The sequence below is a fragment of the Chiroxiphia lanceolata genome, chromosome 17 (assembly GCF_009829145.1).
Source record: "Chiroxiphia lanceolata isolate bChiLan1 chromosome 17, bChiLan1.pri, whole genome shotgun sequence".
Classification (NCBI taxonomy): Eukaryota; Metazoa; Chordata; class Aves; order Passeriformes; family Pipridae; genus Chiroxiphia; species Chiroxiphia lanceolata.
Window position 1 is genome coordinate 10,619,208 of NC_045653.1, and position 14,054 is coordinate 10,633,261.

The following is a 14,054-nucleotide window of genomic DNA, read 5'->3' on the forward strand; positions in this document are numbered from 1 at the left end:
TCACAAAAATCTCAGTGGAGTAGAAAAAAAAAAGTTCTGCTTTTCTTTAACTGAAAGACTGGATTTTGAAACAGTGAATATGTTACTTGTGATCCTCCCTGCTCTTGCTATGCAGCTGCTCATGATCCTTTGGTTTGATTCCATTTCAGAGGGATGAGGAGACCTGCCCTACCTTGGCTCCTGCCTGCTCTTGTACTTCTGGCCGTCCAGGCTTGCCAGGACCTCCAGGGCCTCCTGTGAGTTCACCCTTCCATGCAGAATATTACATGGGCTGCTGTAGTTTCATGGGTTTGGAGCGTTACGGGCATGAGAGAAGTGCTCCTGGGGCTCCATGAAGCTTTAGAGTCACAGGCTCAATCAGGTTGGAAAAGGTCCTTAAGATCATTGAATCCACCCATTAACCCAGCACTGCCAAGCCCACTAAACCATGTCCCCAAGTGCCACATGTACACACGTTTTAAATCCCAGCAGGGATGGTGACTCCACCCCTGCCCTGAGCAGCCTGTTCCAGTGCTTGAAAACCATTTTGGTGAAGAAATTTACCCTCATACCTAATCTGAACCTCTCCTGGTGGAAATTGAGGCCACTTCTTCTCATCCTATCTTGAGAACTTTGAGGTCCTACTCGTGCCAGGGCAAGTCTGAGAGCTGCCCTTCAGATTTCAGATGCTGATGAAATGGGGAGATGGTGAGCTGGCAATGCAACAGCTGCAGCTGGGAACAGGCTGAGCAGTTCCTGGTACCACGTTAATCCTCTTAGGAGAGGAGGACAGGTCACCCTCGGTGCCTGCAGAGATTTCATGGATTGTAGGCTCTGAAACTCTCTAAATTTAAAAAAAACCCTCAACCCACCACAAAACTTTCCTACGTGGATAGTATGTTAAACTGGACTGTTTTAAGTGTCTGTGTGGGTGGGCAGTGTAAAGAGAAAGGGGAGACTTTGCAATCCTATCTGTCCCCAAAGCTCTCTTTCTTTTCAGTGAATGTCTCTTGTGAGAAAACCCTGAGGAAATGAGGGGAAAGAGAAAGCAGTCATTACATATGTAATATGCTCAGGAAAAAAGGGCAAATGTAATATTCTACCCTATCCATTATGGATGCAGGAAAGTCACCATGGGCTTAAATCACAGGAGAAAATATTCCAGTTAAACATGAGGAAGCAGTTATCAAAAAATTTGCATTTTGAAAGTTTGGGGGAAAACATTTTATTTGCACAAAACAGCTGAAACCTGACAGTCTGTCCAGAGCACCTCAGTTCAACCACTCCAGTTGCTTTTCTCCTGGAAAATAACCATTAAAAAAAGCATTTGCCTCCTTTCTCAAGTGAAAAGGTCTCAGATCACCTCCTGCATTGCCCTGTGGTTTAGCTGTGAGTTCAGTTCCATGCAAGGAACAGCTTCTCATTGCAGAGTAATTACTTGCTCATTCTGGTGGAAGTTTAATTAACAGCACACTCCACTGTCACAGTTTGCTCCAATATCCTAAGTGTGTAATTACTACTTGCATTGCCCTGTGGTTTGAGCATCTCCACTGACAACTCCTTAAAGAGCAAGACTCTTTAAAGCATTAGAGGAAATCAGCTTTCGACACATAACCTTATCCTCACACCACTAAACCCTTGGTAATTTGCTGCAGTTACAACAGCACTCATTGCTATTTTTAAAATTCCAGTTAGCAGGACTATGTCCCACCTTGTATTCACTGCTGCCATAATGAGGGGTTTTGACCAGATCCAGCTGACTTGTGAAATGACTTTTTGGGCACTTCTGAAAGCACCTTTCCCAAAGGTGCTTCTCAATTCAAACAAATCCAGTGGTTTTTTTAGGCTCAGGAATAGCAGCTTTCAGATTCAGATGTCAAAAATTCACACAGTATTAGTTCATGCCAGAAGGTTTGTTCCTTTTCCCCACACAGCAGTTAGGCAGAGCTGAGCCAGGTCTCCCAGATCTGGTTGCTGTCCCTGATCTCAGCACATGTCTCTGCTCTCGGGGTGACAGTATAAAACCCAACAGAGTCCCAAAAGTATGTAGGTGTTAGCACTCCTTTTTCTTCTCAAGTGTGTTCCCATGTCCATATGTGATGTTGCCCCAGGATGGATTTGCTGGGGGAATTGGAGGGAGGTTGGAAAGTTTGAAACTCCATCTCTCCCTGCTGGAGGTGAGCACGGAGTTCCTTCTGCTGGTCACCAAGGGGATGTGCTGTTCCTTTCTTCTTTCTTTTTCCATATTTCAGGGATGACTTGATTAATTTTCTGCTTGTCCCTATTTGCTGTGACCTCTGTGGGGCAGGAAACACCTTTCACTGTGTGCAGCAAAGTGCATGAAGTTCTGTTCTGTCCCCCAGGCTCCTGGCTGCAGTGCAATAAATATGATGATGTTCTTTGTGTCCCACTGGCAGGGCAGCCCTGGGAGGAGAGGACCTCAGGGGGAGCAGGGGGAGCCAGGACCCAAGGTGAGTCCGGATGCTCAGCACTACTTTTGGCTTTGTTTGCTTTGGGCTGTGTGGGAGGAGGGGTGCAGACCCTCTGTTAGTGCAGCTGGGTAAGTTCATTCCTGGTCTGAGCTGGACTCCTTGGGCTGGGGACTGTCTCACTGCACCAAGCTGAGCCCAAACAGAGCCTTAATGGTGCATTGTGAAGGATGGGATCACTTATTATGAATTAAATGCTCAGTTGGGCTTTGGAAATAGAGATGATGAGCCCAATTGTGCTGAATTAAGGCAATGTACGTGGTCAGCAATGTCCTCTGAGAGCAGCCGTCCTGGAAAATGGTCACTCTTTGTGCTGTACTTGTTCTGGGTGCCAAGACTCTGGACCAGACAGGCTGGTACTGCTCTGGGGCAGAGCGATGTGAGGAGGGAGGCAGAGCAAGAACCACACAGAGCCCTCAGGAGGAGCCCTGAGGAATGGCTGGGTCTCAGTCCCCACACCTCAAGGATGGCAGCAAACCCTGGTGCAGGTGTTCATGGCTCCACGGATCAACACAGGGCAGAGCCAGAGCAGCCCACTGGTCACCTTCTTTGGGATGACCTCTGGGGAAGCAGCATGGTTAGAGGGGAAGGATTCTGGGGAAGGAATGAGAATGGATGCAGATCTCAGCCATGGGTTAAGGAACATTTCCCTTTGTTCTCAGACCATCTTGAGCAACAGGAATGACCTGCTGCTCAGGAAGGTGAATCATGTTCTGCAAAGCACCCTCTGCACCTTTGCTCTCTGCTCTCATGACAGATGAACCAAAACCACAGACCTAAAAGGCAAAGGCAGCTGAGGGTACTAGAGATCCCCTCACTGTCCCAAATTTATCTTGAATCCTGTGGATGGTTCATGCTGAACCAGGTCCGCAGTGCAGCCCATGAAGAGAGCAGGCACTAAACACTTCCTTTCCTTATGATTGTTTTCTTGTCTTTGGTTTTAGGGTGAACCAGGCCCACCTGGACAAGTAGGACCAGCAGGTCCCAGTGGCCAGCAAGGCTCTCCAGGTTCCCAAGGAATCACAGTTCAGGGTCCTGTGGTATGTGATCTCTTCCACTGCCTTTTTTTGTTACTTGCTCTCTGCAATGAGAACATGTCTCAGAAATGGGTGTCTCAATGCTGTGATCTGTGTATTTACATCATCCTTACCAGCAGCTGAACAGCTGCACCAGGGAGAGATGACAATCAATAATTTTCATGCTGATGAGGCCTTACACTTGCTCATTCTGGCCAAAGCCTGCTTTTGTCCAGATTCTCACTAATGGGCTTTTATTGAAAACAGCCCAGTGGGGTCCCTTCCAACTCAGGATATTCTATGAATATTCAGGCACTTTCCTTTCCAATGATCATCACTGCTTGGCAGGGAGTAGCTTCTGCATGCATGTCTGGGATGGCAGAATCCCCACACACATGCTGTGGCTGCAAATCACCCTGGAACACTGCAGGGAGCAGGAACAACCTGGTACATGGATGTGGAGCAGCAGGATGCTGTTTGCCTTAAAGGGTGCTGCTGCCATGTGCCTAACTGAATGCTTCTGTTTTAATCCAAGGGACCACCAGGAATTAAAGGAGAGAAAGGAGACACTGGAAGTCCTGGCATGCAGGTAATGAAAGACACCATTTCTTCTACTTGTCCCAAAGATATGCCCTTTTGTCCCAGTAACTATTTTAAACTGAAAAGCCATAGAGCTGTTGCTGTTGTCTGCTTGGGAACTGCCTTTCATTCTGCAGTGTCATCACTTTCCCAAGGGAAACTGAGTCAGTTGGGATAAGAAAGACAGACCTATCTGGAAGTCAGATATAATAGAATTAAAGCTGGGATAACAGTCTTTGCCCTGTTTAAAGAATAACTGTTTCTTTTTCCATCTTTTTCCTCTGTCCACTGTCACAAGATGAATTAGGGCAATGATAATCAGATGCCAACTTTATCCAGCAATTCTGATTCACAGGGCATTCCTGGTGTGCAGGGAGCTCCAGGCAGGGATGGACTTCAAGGTGCAAAGGTAAAACACCTCACCTCTGAGTTTTCATGCACGGGTGCCTAAAAATCTGCTGTGAGTGTACCAAAACATCCAGTTCTCCCAATGCACTCAGTGCAGAAGTGAACAGTCTTTTCACAAAGCCAGAGGGATTGGGTCAAAAAATGGGATCATCTCAGGTTTGGCCAAATTTGAGCAGGTGCCACCTTTCTTGCTGTTTGGTAGATGCATTTTTTACCCATTCTTAGCAAAAGCAGCACATGGAAAAACCATCTCACTGCTTATGAGGTCTGTTAGAATTCTTTCATTAGTAAATGACTGGATTTGGCTTTGCAGGGGGTGAGGGGACTAGAAGGCACAGCTGGGCCTCCAGGACCTCCTGGACCAAGGGTGAGTACTCATTAAGAGTGATCCATGCCAGAATCTCTTCCTCAGCAGAATCTTGGGGTTTCTCTTGGAAGTGTCAGGGCAAAAACCCTTCTTGGGGCACCATGGGGAATATCTGACACATTGAACAGGTGACAACTTCCCCTGCCACTCTCTGTGTAAGAAGAAAAATCTTGGCTTCTTCTGGCAAGTCCTGAGGAAGATTTATCCCAGCAATGAGATGTTTGTTTTCCTATTTTGGCTTTCCTGGTGCCACTGTTTTCCAACCGTTGGTTGAGTTTGAGGTAATTTGGCTTGTGAGACTGAAATCAGCAGGAGCTGGAGGATGGAGGCAGGTGTAAAGGTTTACTCCCCATGCCATTGCCAATACCTGCTGCCAGGGATGTAGGTAAGTGTATTGCACTCTGCTGTGCTCAAAGTAGCAGAACCTTAAGATCTATTGATTTACATCTGCTAATTTGAAGGCACCACAGGTACACTTCATTTTACATGGGAAACTGAACCAGATTTGGTTTGAATTGATGGATGGTGGACCTGATAAGTTACTGATTCTCACAGCTGTGTCTCACTGCTCAGTTACAAGGAATTTGGAAGCAGTTGTGCTAAGTTATTTATGGGAGCTAAGGTTGAATTCAGCTCATAACTTTGACTTGCTCATCCTGTGAAGTTGTGAAGCTGGTAGGGTTGAACCTCAGCTTTCTGAATACAAGGAAAGCACTGTAGCCTTCAGAGGAGGCTCTGAAAGCTGTTTTGGTGCCTTGAAGACTCCTTTTATGTTCACTGCTCAGAACAGTTGCTAATCTCTACTGAGCTTAAATGTAATAGCTGGAGAATTATAAAACAATATCTTTTTAGTAGTTGGTTTTGGCTTAATTTTTTTTTTCTTCCCTTTAAGTCTCCAAATGACACAGAAACTTGATAAAGAGGAGATGACCACAGAGGCCACTTCCCACTCTCTAAGCTGCTGTTACTGTTGAAAAGTATTAGAGGCCAACACAGGTCTTAAAGGAAAAAGGAAACAACCACACAGTATGGGGAGGCTGAAGAAAAGGGTTGTGCTCTAGGCTATGTCTAAATCTGAATATATAATGAAGGATCTAAAGCCTGTAGGGTATAAACTACATTGCAGTTTGTTGGTAAAACTCAGCTTTGCTGGCTTGGCCATAATTGAGACAGTAATAGGAAATGATGTGAACATGACTCACACACAATATCCTCTTAACATCGGGCTCATGGATGGGTGAGGTACTGACAGGAAACTTAAGGCTGCAGTGCCCTTGCTAGAGTCCTCTAAGCTCTTACTGCTGGTGCCCCTGGAGCTCCTTGAACAGAAAAAGAAGAAAGGAAATAACTGGATTTTTAATTTGTACTCTCTGCAGGGTTTCCAAGGAGCAATGGGCACCCGAGGCAGCAGTGGTGAGAAGGGACCTCCGGGTGACGTTGGGCCAACAGTGAGTTTCTGCTTTTGGGTCTCAAAGAAGGCCAAGACATGGAATACCTGAGTGGAAACAAGCTGTTCCCACAGCAGCTCTCCCCCAGGGTCTAAAGAATAGTCTGAATTCACACTCATCCTTCTTAAGCAGGTGTCTGGACACACAAAGCCCAGGCTACTAAACTGTTGATAAAGCATTCGACAAAACCCACCTCCCTTTGCCTTCTGTAGATTCACAGGCTACACAAAATCCAACAGCCAAATGAATTTCTCATGTAAGACTCTAGAATAAAGCAAGGGAGTCTGTCCTGAGCTGGCATAGCCGGTATTGGGCTTGTAGGTGCAGCCACAGATCAAGATGTCACAGGTATTTCTTTTTCTCAGATGATAAAATCACCTTCCCTGTTGGGAAATCTATTCTAAGATTGCATCTGAGAAATTTCTGCATCTGTGTTGTTGGTGCTTATGCCACTGCTCCAGTTACTGCTTATTTTTCTTTAAAAGGAAAACAAAATGTTCTTATGGTCTTAAAGCTCTTCCAGTCACTGTCATGAGGTCAAGCAAACAACAAGACTGTGAGAAACAAACTTTGTACTCCATGTCCCACTAATGTAACCCATATCCCCATTTGTTTATTTTTTGGTTTTTTTCTGCTCTTCCTTTCTCTAGACTTCTTTATCTTATTTTTTTCCCCCTATAGGGGCTGCCAGGTCCAAAAGGAGAAAGAGGAGAGAAAGTGAGTTTTTCTGGTGCCAGGTAACACTGTCACTGTATCCTATAATTAAAAGAGTGGATGTGGTAACCTGATTTGCAACCTTTGCTTACAAATATGAGCCAAAACTCTAGTGTTGAATAACTTCATATACCTTTTGTTTCTTGCCTTCTCATTCACCTGCACAGGCTGTGCTGGTGAGATATAAATAATCCCACAGCAGTCAGGAGCTCCTTAGTATCATTTGTAGTAATGAAGTAGAAATGTCTACAGAAAAATCCATTCTTTGCTGAAAAGGAAAAAACAAACCCGCTTGGCTTCACCGAATTGTTCTGTTTTAATGCACTGCATGAGAGGACTCATTTGGAATAATTGTCAGCTGTGCCCCAGCACAGAACCTTGGAGGTCAAGGCATCCACACTGCCTTGGAAGGTTGTTTTCTTGGGAAAAGAAGTTTTTCTCATCCTGACTTTTGGTTAAATAAAAACCCCATGACTTTCTAGGAGTCTGAGGTTCATTGCCAAGACTGGCTTATGCAAATTAGGCTTCAGAAGGGGCTGAGGTGCTTTTGTCTCAAGTTAATGCCACAGTATTATAATTTTTAAAAGCATTCTCCTTCCAATCCCCTCAGCTTTTCCTTTTCTATACTTTCTTTGGTTTTTTTGCTTTGTTTTTTTCTTTTCCAGTGGAACTTTCCATTTCCCCCTCCCTTGGTTGTTGTGCAGAGCAGATTTTAAAGTCTGGGTATTCTGCACTGTGATCCAGCCAGACATGCATGTTTTATAGATGTTTCTGGAAGTACACAGTGCATTAGGAATGAATTTATACAGAGCCAGTGTTTATTTTTAAGCATTTTTTTTTTTAATTTTTATCACTTTTCCTTACGTTACTCGAACTTTCTAGAGGACCCCTCACATATGATTTATTCAGAATACAGTAACACTAAGAATCAATATTCATAAAAGATTGAGTCAAAGATAAGATGTTGTAATATCTGATCATACTAAATGTTTTACATATCACAGAACACTGAGTTATAGACTTAGCATCTTTTTTGATAAAATTTGAGGGTGAAATTTGCTCTCCCTTTTTTTGGTAGCTTCGGTAATTATTTAGATTCGGTCTGGGCTTTTTGATGTGCAGGAGAAAAGCAATTATTGATGTTTCCAATTTCAATTTTCTGGTTTCAGAGCTTTGTGATAAATAAATAGAGCCGCATTTCACAGTAATTAATATCTCTGAAACTCAAGCTGAGGAAATGAATGTGCAGAAAGCTATCATGAACTGTGATATCGATCCTTTATAAAAGATATTAATGTTTCCCTTTTTTCTTCATTTAAAAAAAAAAATGCTTCATTTCAGGGGGAACCACAGTCCTTGGCCACAATTTACCAGCTCGTTAGCCAGGCTTGTGAGCGGATGATTCAGAGTGAGTACAACCAGCCCAGCTCCTGAGTGTGTTCCTGTAGTGACAGGGCACAGGGGAACGACTTCAAGCTGCAAGAGAGCAGATTTATTTTAGACATTAGGAAAAAATTTTTCTCTGTGAAGGTGGTGTGGCCCTGACACAGGTTTCCCAGAGAAGTTATGGACTCCCCATCCCTGCAAGTGTTCAAGGCTGGGTTGGACAGGGCTTGGAGCAACCTGGTCTAGCGGAAGGTGTCCCTGCCCGCGGCAGGGGAACGAGATGATCTTTACGATCCTTTCCAACCCAAACCATTCTGTCATTCTGTGGTTTTATGACTCTCCAGTAGTGAAAAAATCAGAGGAGAGACAGCATGAAGCTGTAAGTGACCCCAGGAGCTCCTCCATCCTGTGCTGTGCTGAGCACTGTGCATAACAAATGTGCCATTGCAGGCTCTAAGTGCTGCTTTATTGGGTGGCACTGGCACAGAGACCCGTGAAATATTTCTTTGCAACATCCTTTAGTATTTTGCAGAGGCTTCTTTATTTCTTAAATGGGAAAGCTTGAAGCTAATTTGAAAGAAACAATTCTTTTGGTGATATGTGCTGATTCCTCTTGAGACAATGCTTTTTTTATAAAGCTCCTGTGCTGTGATGCACGAATAAAGGTTTGACCAAGGTCAGGCAGCAAAGTCATGACTCAGCTGCCCATCTTCATCTTCTGGCTTTCTCAGTTTGGACTGACAGCTATTTAGCTCTAGCTGATCATTTTAAGTACCTTTTAAGACAACATCTTCTGGTTTTTATCTCTCTTCTGAATTTCCCAGCCAAGGAAATGTTAATTTTCTGTCTTGGTTTCTCAGCTCATGTGTTGAAATTTGATTCATTCATTCATGAACACGCAAGGAAGCCAGTTCCCATGTGGGAAGAAAGGGTAAAACCAGGAGAACCAGGACCACCAGGTCCTCCAGGTCACCCTGGGAGCAATGGAGAAAGAGGAGAAAATGGCATCCCTGGACGGCCAGGCAAAGATGGGTATCCAGGAGAGAGAGGTATGGACAGAAGCCTTTGTAAACGTTTTTTACTGTATCTTTGCTACTTTAACTAAACATTTCAGTGCCTCAAGCAGTACTGTAAAGATAATCCATGATATCATCTCATCTCATTGCTGTTTTCCTTTTGGAATTCTCAATTCTAGGAAGAGACACCCCCTCTCAAAGAGTAGACAGAAACCAGATGCAGCCCATTGTTTTTTCAAGCTTTGCATTGAGACGAAGGCCAGTGTAGGTTTTGGGGGATGGACAGTTTAATTTGAGAGGGCAGGAGGCTCTCCCTACAGAAAAGCAGAAGAAACAGCCCTTTGGGTGAGCATGTGGTGGTGGAACAGATCACCTTCGGACAGAAATGAGGAGTGTTGGAAAACACTGACTGAAGGCATGAAGCAACTGAAGCAATATTGAAAGTGGAAGTGGGTTTCTGGAGCAGTAGTTTCAACAATGAAAGACTCACACATGACTAAAGAAATAGATTAATGTAATCTCAGATGTGGCATCAGTTATTGCACAGGAAGGAGTGAATAGTGGGAAGGTGTCTGTTTCACAGACAATGTTTGGCAGTGGCTCAAGTAATTATCTGTCAAAATAAAATGAAAAACATTGGTTTCAGCAGTGTCCTAACACCTCTGAGGAAGTAGGAATGTGCTGTTTAGCTCCTTACTCCTGCACTAGTCAGCCTTGTCTGGTATCTGCAAAGCTTATCAAAATGTCACTTCAGAGAAAAGGGAGTATCAACCTGCAGATGTTTCCAGCCTGTCGAGCTGGAGATTGGAGAAGATGAATCTCACTGTAAAACCATCTTGGGGACGTGGCTGGTCAAAATATTTTCATATTAAAAAGATCAAAAATTGTGTTTTCTAAAAATGTACCTGTTTCTCTGAGATGTGCTGTTTTTGTGACTAATTTAACACAAAACCAGTAATCCTGACTAACCAGCACCTGGTTGAAGAGACAGTTTAGCTTTGTGATTTGTCTGCTCGATGTGAAGAGCACAGAGGTGGATCTCACCCTCAGGCTGGTGCACTAACATTATCACTGTGAATTTCTCTGTGAAAAAAGTTCATTTCCACCCATATCAGGCTGCAAATCAATGCTAATTGGATCAAAGAAATCAATGCCCTTTTGGTCACAGCAAGAGAGTAGGTGCCCAGACTGAATTAAAGCAAATGGATGTTTCTCAGTGTTGCCAAGGGCTGTGACTCCACTTCAGCATGTGGGGAGACTACAGGAGCACCAATTCAGGCTGAAATTTGAAATGCAGTGAAGCAACATTTATTTCTTATCTGTGATTAGGTGCCCCGGGGCCCAAAGGAGAAAAAGGAATGTCTGGAGCCAGTGAGGAGGGGAGCCAAGGACCCAGAGGCAGAACAGGTAGAGTGAATATAACCTCTTTGCATTAACCCAGCAGGGCCATCTGATGCCCACCAGCTCTCAGATTCGAAGCATTAACCAGCTGTAGGACCACTGTGGTGGGGTATACTGGCCTTCCCCCCACAGCACTGTTGGCAGCATCCTGGACAGTTCCTCTCTGCTAAGTCACAAGAGATTACTCCAGGCAGAGTCACAAGAGATTACTCCCTCTGGTACCAATTTCTAGGTGATGACGTACTTTAAGGACCTGAGATATATCTGGAGAGTTTTGGTTTTGCTGCCTTTTTGCATGCAAGGCCAAATGCTCTGGGGATAGAAACTCTGAAAATTCAGCTCGTGACATGTAAGGGTTTGTGAATGATCTGTTAGGATTTGGCATACAGCAGGAGCTTTGCCACTGACACTATCAAGAGAGTGTGGTCAAACATATTGTTACTCTTTTACATTTTTATAATTGAGATGTAAAGACACAAAAAACCAGTTACTCTGGGATGGATCATGGGGTTAAGGTGATTTTCCACATTGGCACGTTGTGGATTTTGGATTCTCATAACCAGGACCCCTTTTCAGCCAAGCTGGGCACCCTTAAGGTCAAGAACAAGCCCTATAGTTCTTTGGATTCAGAACAGGTTTTCCAACTGGCAGGTCCTATTTGTCCACCAGAATGAGGAAGCAACACTCAGAAAATTATCTGCCATGTGGGATGGAGGAAAATACAGAAGAAGTATTACATTGAAGCAGCTAAAGTAGATGTTCTACAACTTACAGTGCTTCTCCTTCTTCAGGTCCACCAGGAGAAGTTGTGCTGGGGAAACCAGGTCCAAAGGGTTACCCTGGGAATGCTGGTCCTCCAGGTTTTCCTGGTGCCAGAGGACAGCCCGGGCAGCCTGGACATCCAGGGGCCTGTGATGTCTCTGGATGTTATGGGGCAGGTAGAAGAGGTAAGTCCTGACTATCACAGTACAAAAGTTATCATTTTACGGCTGGTCTCTGGTTACTTCTCTTAAGCCAGGCAGAGACCTTTGTTCATCCTTCAGGCCCCATCAATCCTGCAAGAGCCTCCCCTGCAAAGCAATCGGGGTGATTCAGTGCAACCCATATGGATAAAAGACGGTTCCATTGACTGCTCCTCAGCCATCCTTCATGGATTAACACATAACTGCATCAGTAGTCGAGCAGGTGGGGTGATCATGGGAGTATCCTCAGCTCTTAATGTCCCCAGCAATGTTTCCATGGTGGATAGAGAGGAACAATAACTCACTTCCCACACACACACATTTCACGGGGGCTCAGTGCTGCAAAGACCTGGGCAATGAAGGAATTCACTGGCACGGAACGAAACATTTACAAGGGAAGAGGATTATTTCTATGCCATTCCTTCTCAGACCTTGACACTTATTTATTCATTTGCTCAGTGGCCTCATCCTTTCCACACACAGATTTCGTCCCCTGACGGTTGGTGCGGAGGCAGATGAAGACTTTGCTTTTCCCTGGAAATCTCTGGTTGAAAACTCCACGCACTCCAAAAGAAGCAGCAACCTGAATACCAAATGTGTTGTTTATGTTTTTTTTTAATGCCTCATCATTTCTATATGGACGTGTCAATCAAACACTACAGCCACCAAACCAGCCTGTGTTTGGGTGAGCCCTTCTCTGGTTCTCAGCACTGGACCCCTGCAGTGTTCAAACTTCATGTCCCACAGCAAGACAAAGGCACAGCTGGAGATGCAGGCTGACAGACTTGTAGGAAAAACAAACACTGTATTTAAATGCTCAGAAATAACAGATAATTTCTGCCCGTTTGTCTGCTTTTTTTTTTTTTTGTCAATTTTTATTCTGGGTCCCCTGCGCAGAGAAAAACAGCACGTCATCCCAAAGATGCAAATCCACTGGAGAAAAGCTGAATTTTCTGTTAGTTGACAAGGTAACAAAGTTTAGTAACCGTGTTGCCTGTTTCTGCTTCTGGCAGAATGCTGGTGGCTTCCTTGCAGGGGTGTTATGTACACAAATATTGCAGACCTTTCCATGGTGTGACAAACCCCTCCACTGTCCAGCCTCCTTCACTGGGCCTTGGTAACTCAAGCAAAGCCTTATATGAGTCACAGCACAGCAGTGTGCTGAGAGGAGCTGGAGATTAACCTGCTGCCTTTTCCATCTCTCCCTCCTGCAGTGTGAGTAGCTACTTTACATGTTATCAGAATATTGAACAGCTCCAAGTCTGGCTTTTACCCATATGATATGGAGGTAATTGTCGTGTTACATCCCCTTTCCTTGCCATCGTCTGACACATGTCTACAACAAACCATGCAGATACTGATAAAAATGTACCTCCTTTTGCAATCACTACTTCAGGCTGTGCTTGATCACTGCTTGTACTCTGCCCCTGCTTCAGAAACAATCCTTCCTGAGCTCTGATTTAAACCTAGAGCAACAAAATATTTCAATTTTTTTTCGCTAAAGCAGGATGACACAAAAATTATCAATACATATTTTTCAAAGTTGTCAAGAGGTAAAAAAATGGAGCATTGTGCACATTCCTGCACAGAAGTATGCACTGTCATAGAAGTAACATTTCTGATCATGTGGAGCTTTCTAGAGTTGCCTTAACATATAAAACAGAAATCTTTGTAGCTCAGATGAAGAGGTGTTGCAGACAAAGCTCCAGGCAGAAGAAAAAGGAGAGGTCAGAGGAGCTGAAGATTCCAGCACGCTGGGAACACAGTGTTTGAAGAGACACATTCACTGGGACACCCTAAATAGGTGCTGTGGATTTGCAGGTGTTTCTGGTTTTACAGGTCAAAAAGCTTTTGAACTGTGTTTTCACTATTCTCTGGGGGAAAGAAAAACAACTAAACCAAAGAAAAAAAAAAAGCAACCCAAACCTGCATGAAGTTGATTCGGAATGGTTCTGCATTTAGCACTGGATGTAAACCCCTACAGCTGTGATAACTGGCAGATGAAAGGAAAGGCAAGGAGGTAAAAGAGGTACCTGCACAGCAGAACCGAAAATTGTTCCCGTGGAATGCTCACAGACTGGGGAAGGTGAGCAGTTCAGTGAGGAACATCTGCATTTGCAGGTGATGCTGCTTCCCTTCTGTCCCAAACTAATGCAGCCAAATTCTCAGTTCTGGACTTGCTGCTCTGCCTGTTCAAGTGTAGGAACTGCAGGTGACTGAGGCAGAGCTCCTTTGTGTTTCTTTATCAACTGCTTCTGAAAGTTACTCACACCCCCTCACTGCCTGCCT

At 44.4% G+C, this 14,054-nt stretch overlaps 1 protein-coding gene across 1 annotated transcript in view; it reads left to right on the forward strand.

Moving 5' to 3' along the window:
• The window catches only part of COL20A1 (collagen type XX alpha 1 chain), a 51,873-nt gene extending 39,262 nt beyond the window's left edge, over positions 1 to 12,611 (forward strand). The window contains exons 28-40 of the mRNA XM_032705320.1: positions 150 to 236; positions 2,397 to 2,450; positions 3,413 to 3,508; positions 4,020 to 4,073; positions 4,419 to 4,472; positions 4,785 to 4,838; positions 6,215 to 6,286; positions 6,968 to 7,003; positions 8,342 to 8,408; positions 9,247 to 9,435; positions 10,732 to 10,809; positions 11,595 to 11,750; positions 12,249 to 12,611. Of these exons, the coding sequence (XP_032561211.1) occupies positions 150 to 236; positions 2,397 to 2,450; positions 3,413 to 3,508; positions 4,020 to 4,073; positions 4,419 to 4,472; positions 4,785 to 4,838; positions 6,215 to 6,286; positions 6,968 to 7,003; positions 8,342 to 8,408; positions 9,247 to 9,435; positions 10,732 to 10,809; positions 11,595 to 11,750; positions 12,249 to 12,262 (1,011 nt within the window). The 3' untranslated portion in view covers positions 12,263 to 12,611. The remainder of the gene's footprint in view (positions 1 to 149; positions 237 to 2,396; positions 2,451 to 3,412; positions 3,509 to 4,019; positions 4,074 to 4,418; positions 4,473 to 4,784; positions 4,839 to 6,214; positions 6,287 to 6,967; positions 7,004 to 8,341; positions 8,409 to 9,246; positions 9,436 to 10,731; positions 10,810 to 11,594; positions 11,751 to 12,248) is intronic.
• Positions 12,612 to 14,054: the final 1,443 nt, after the last annotated feature.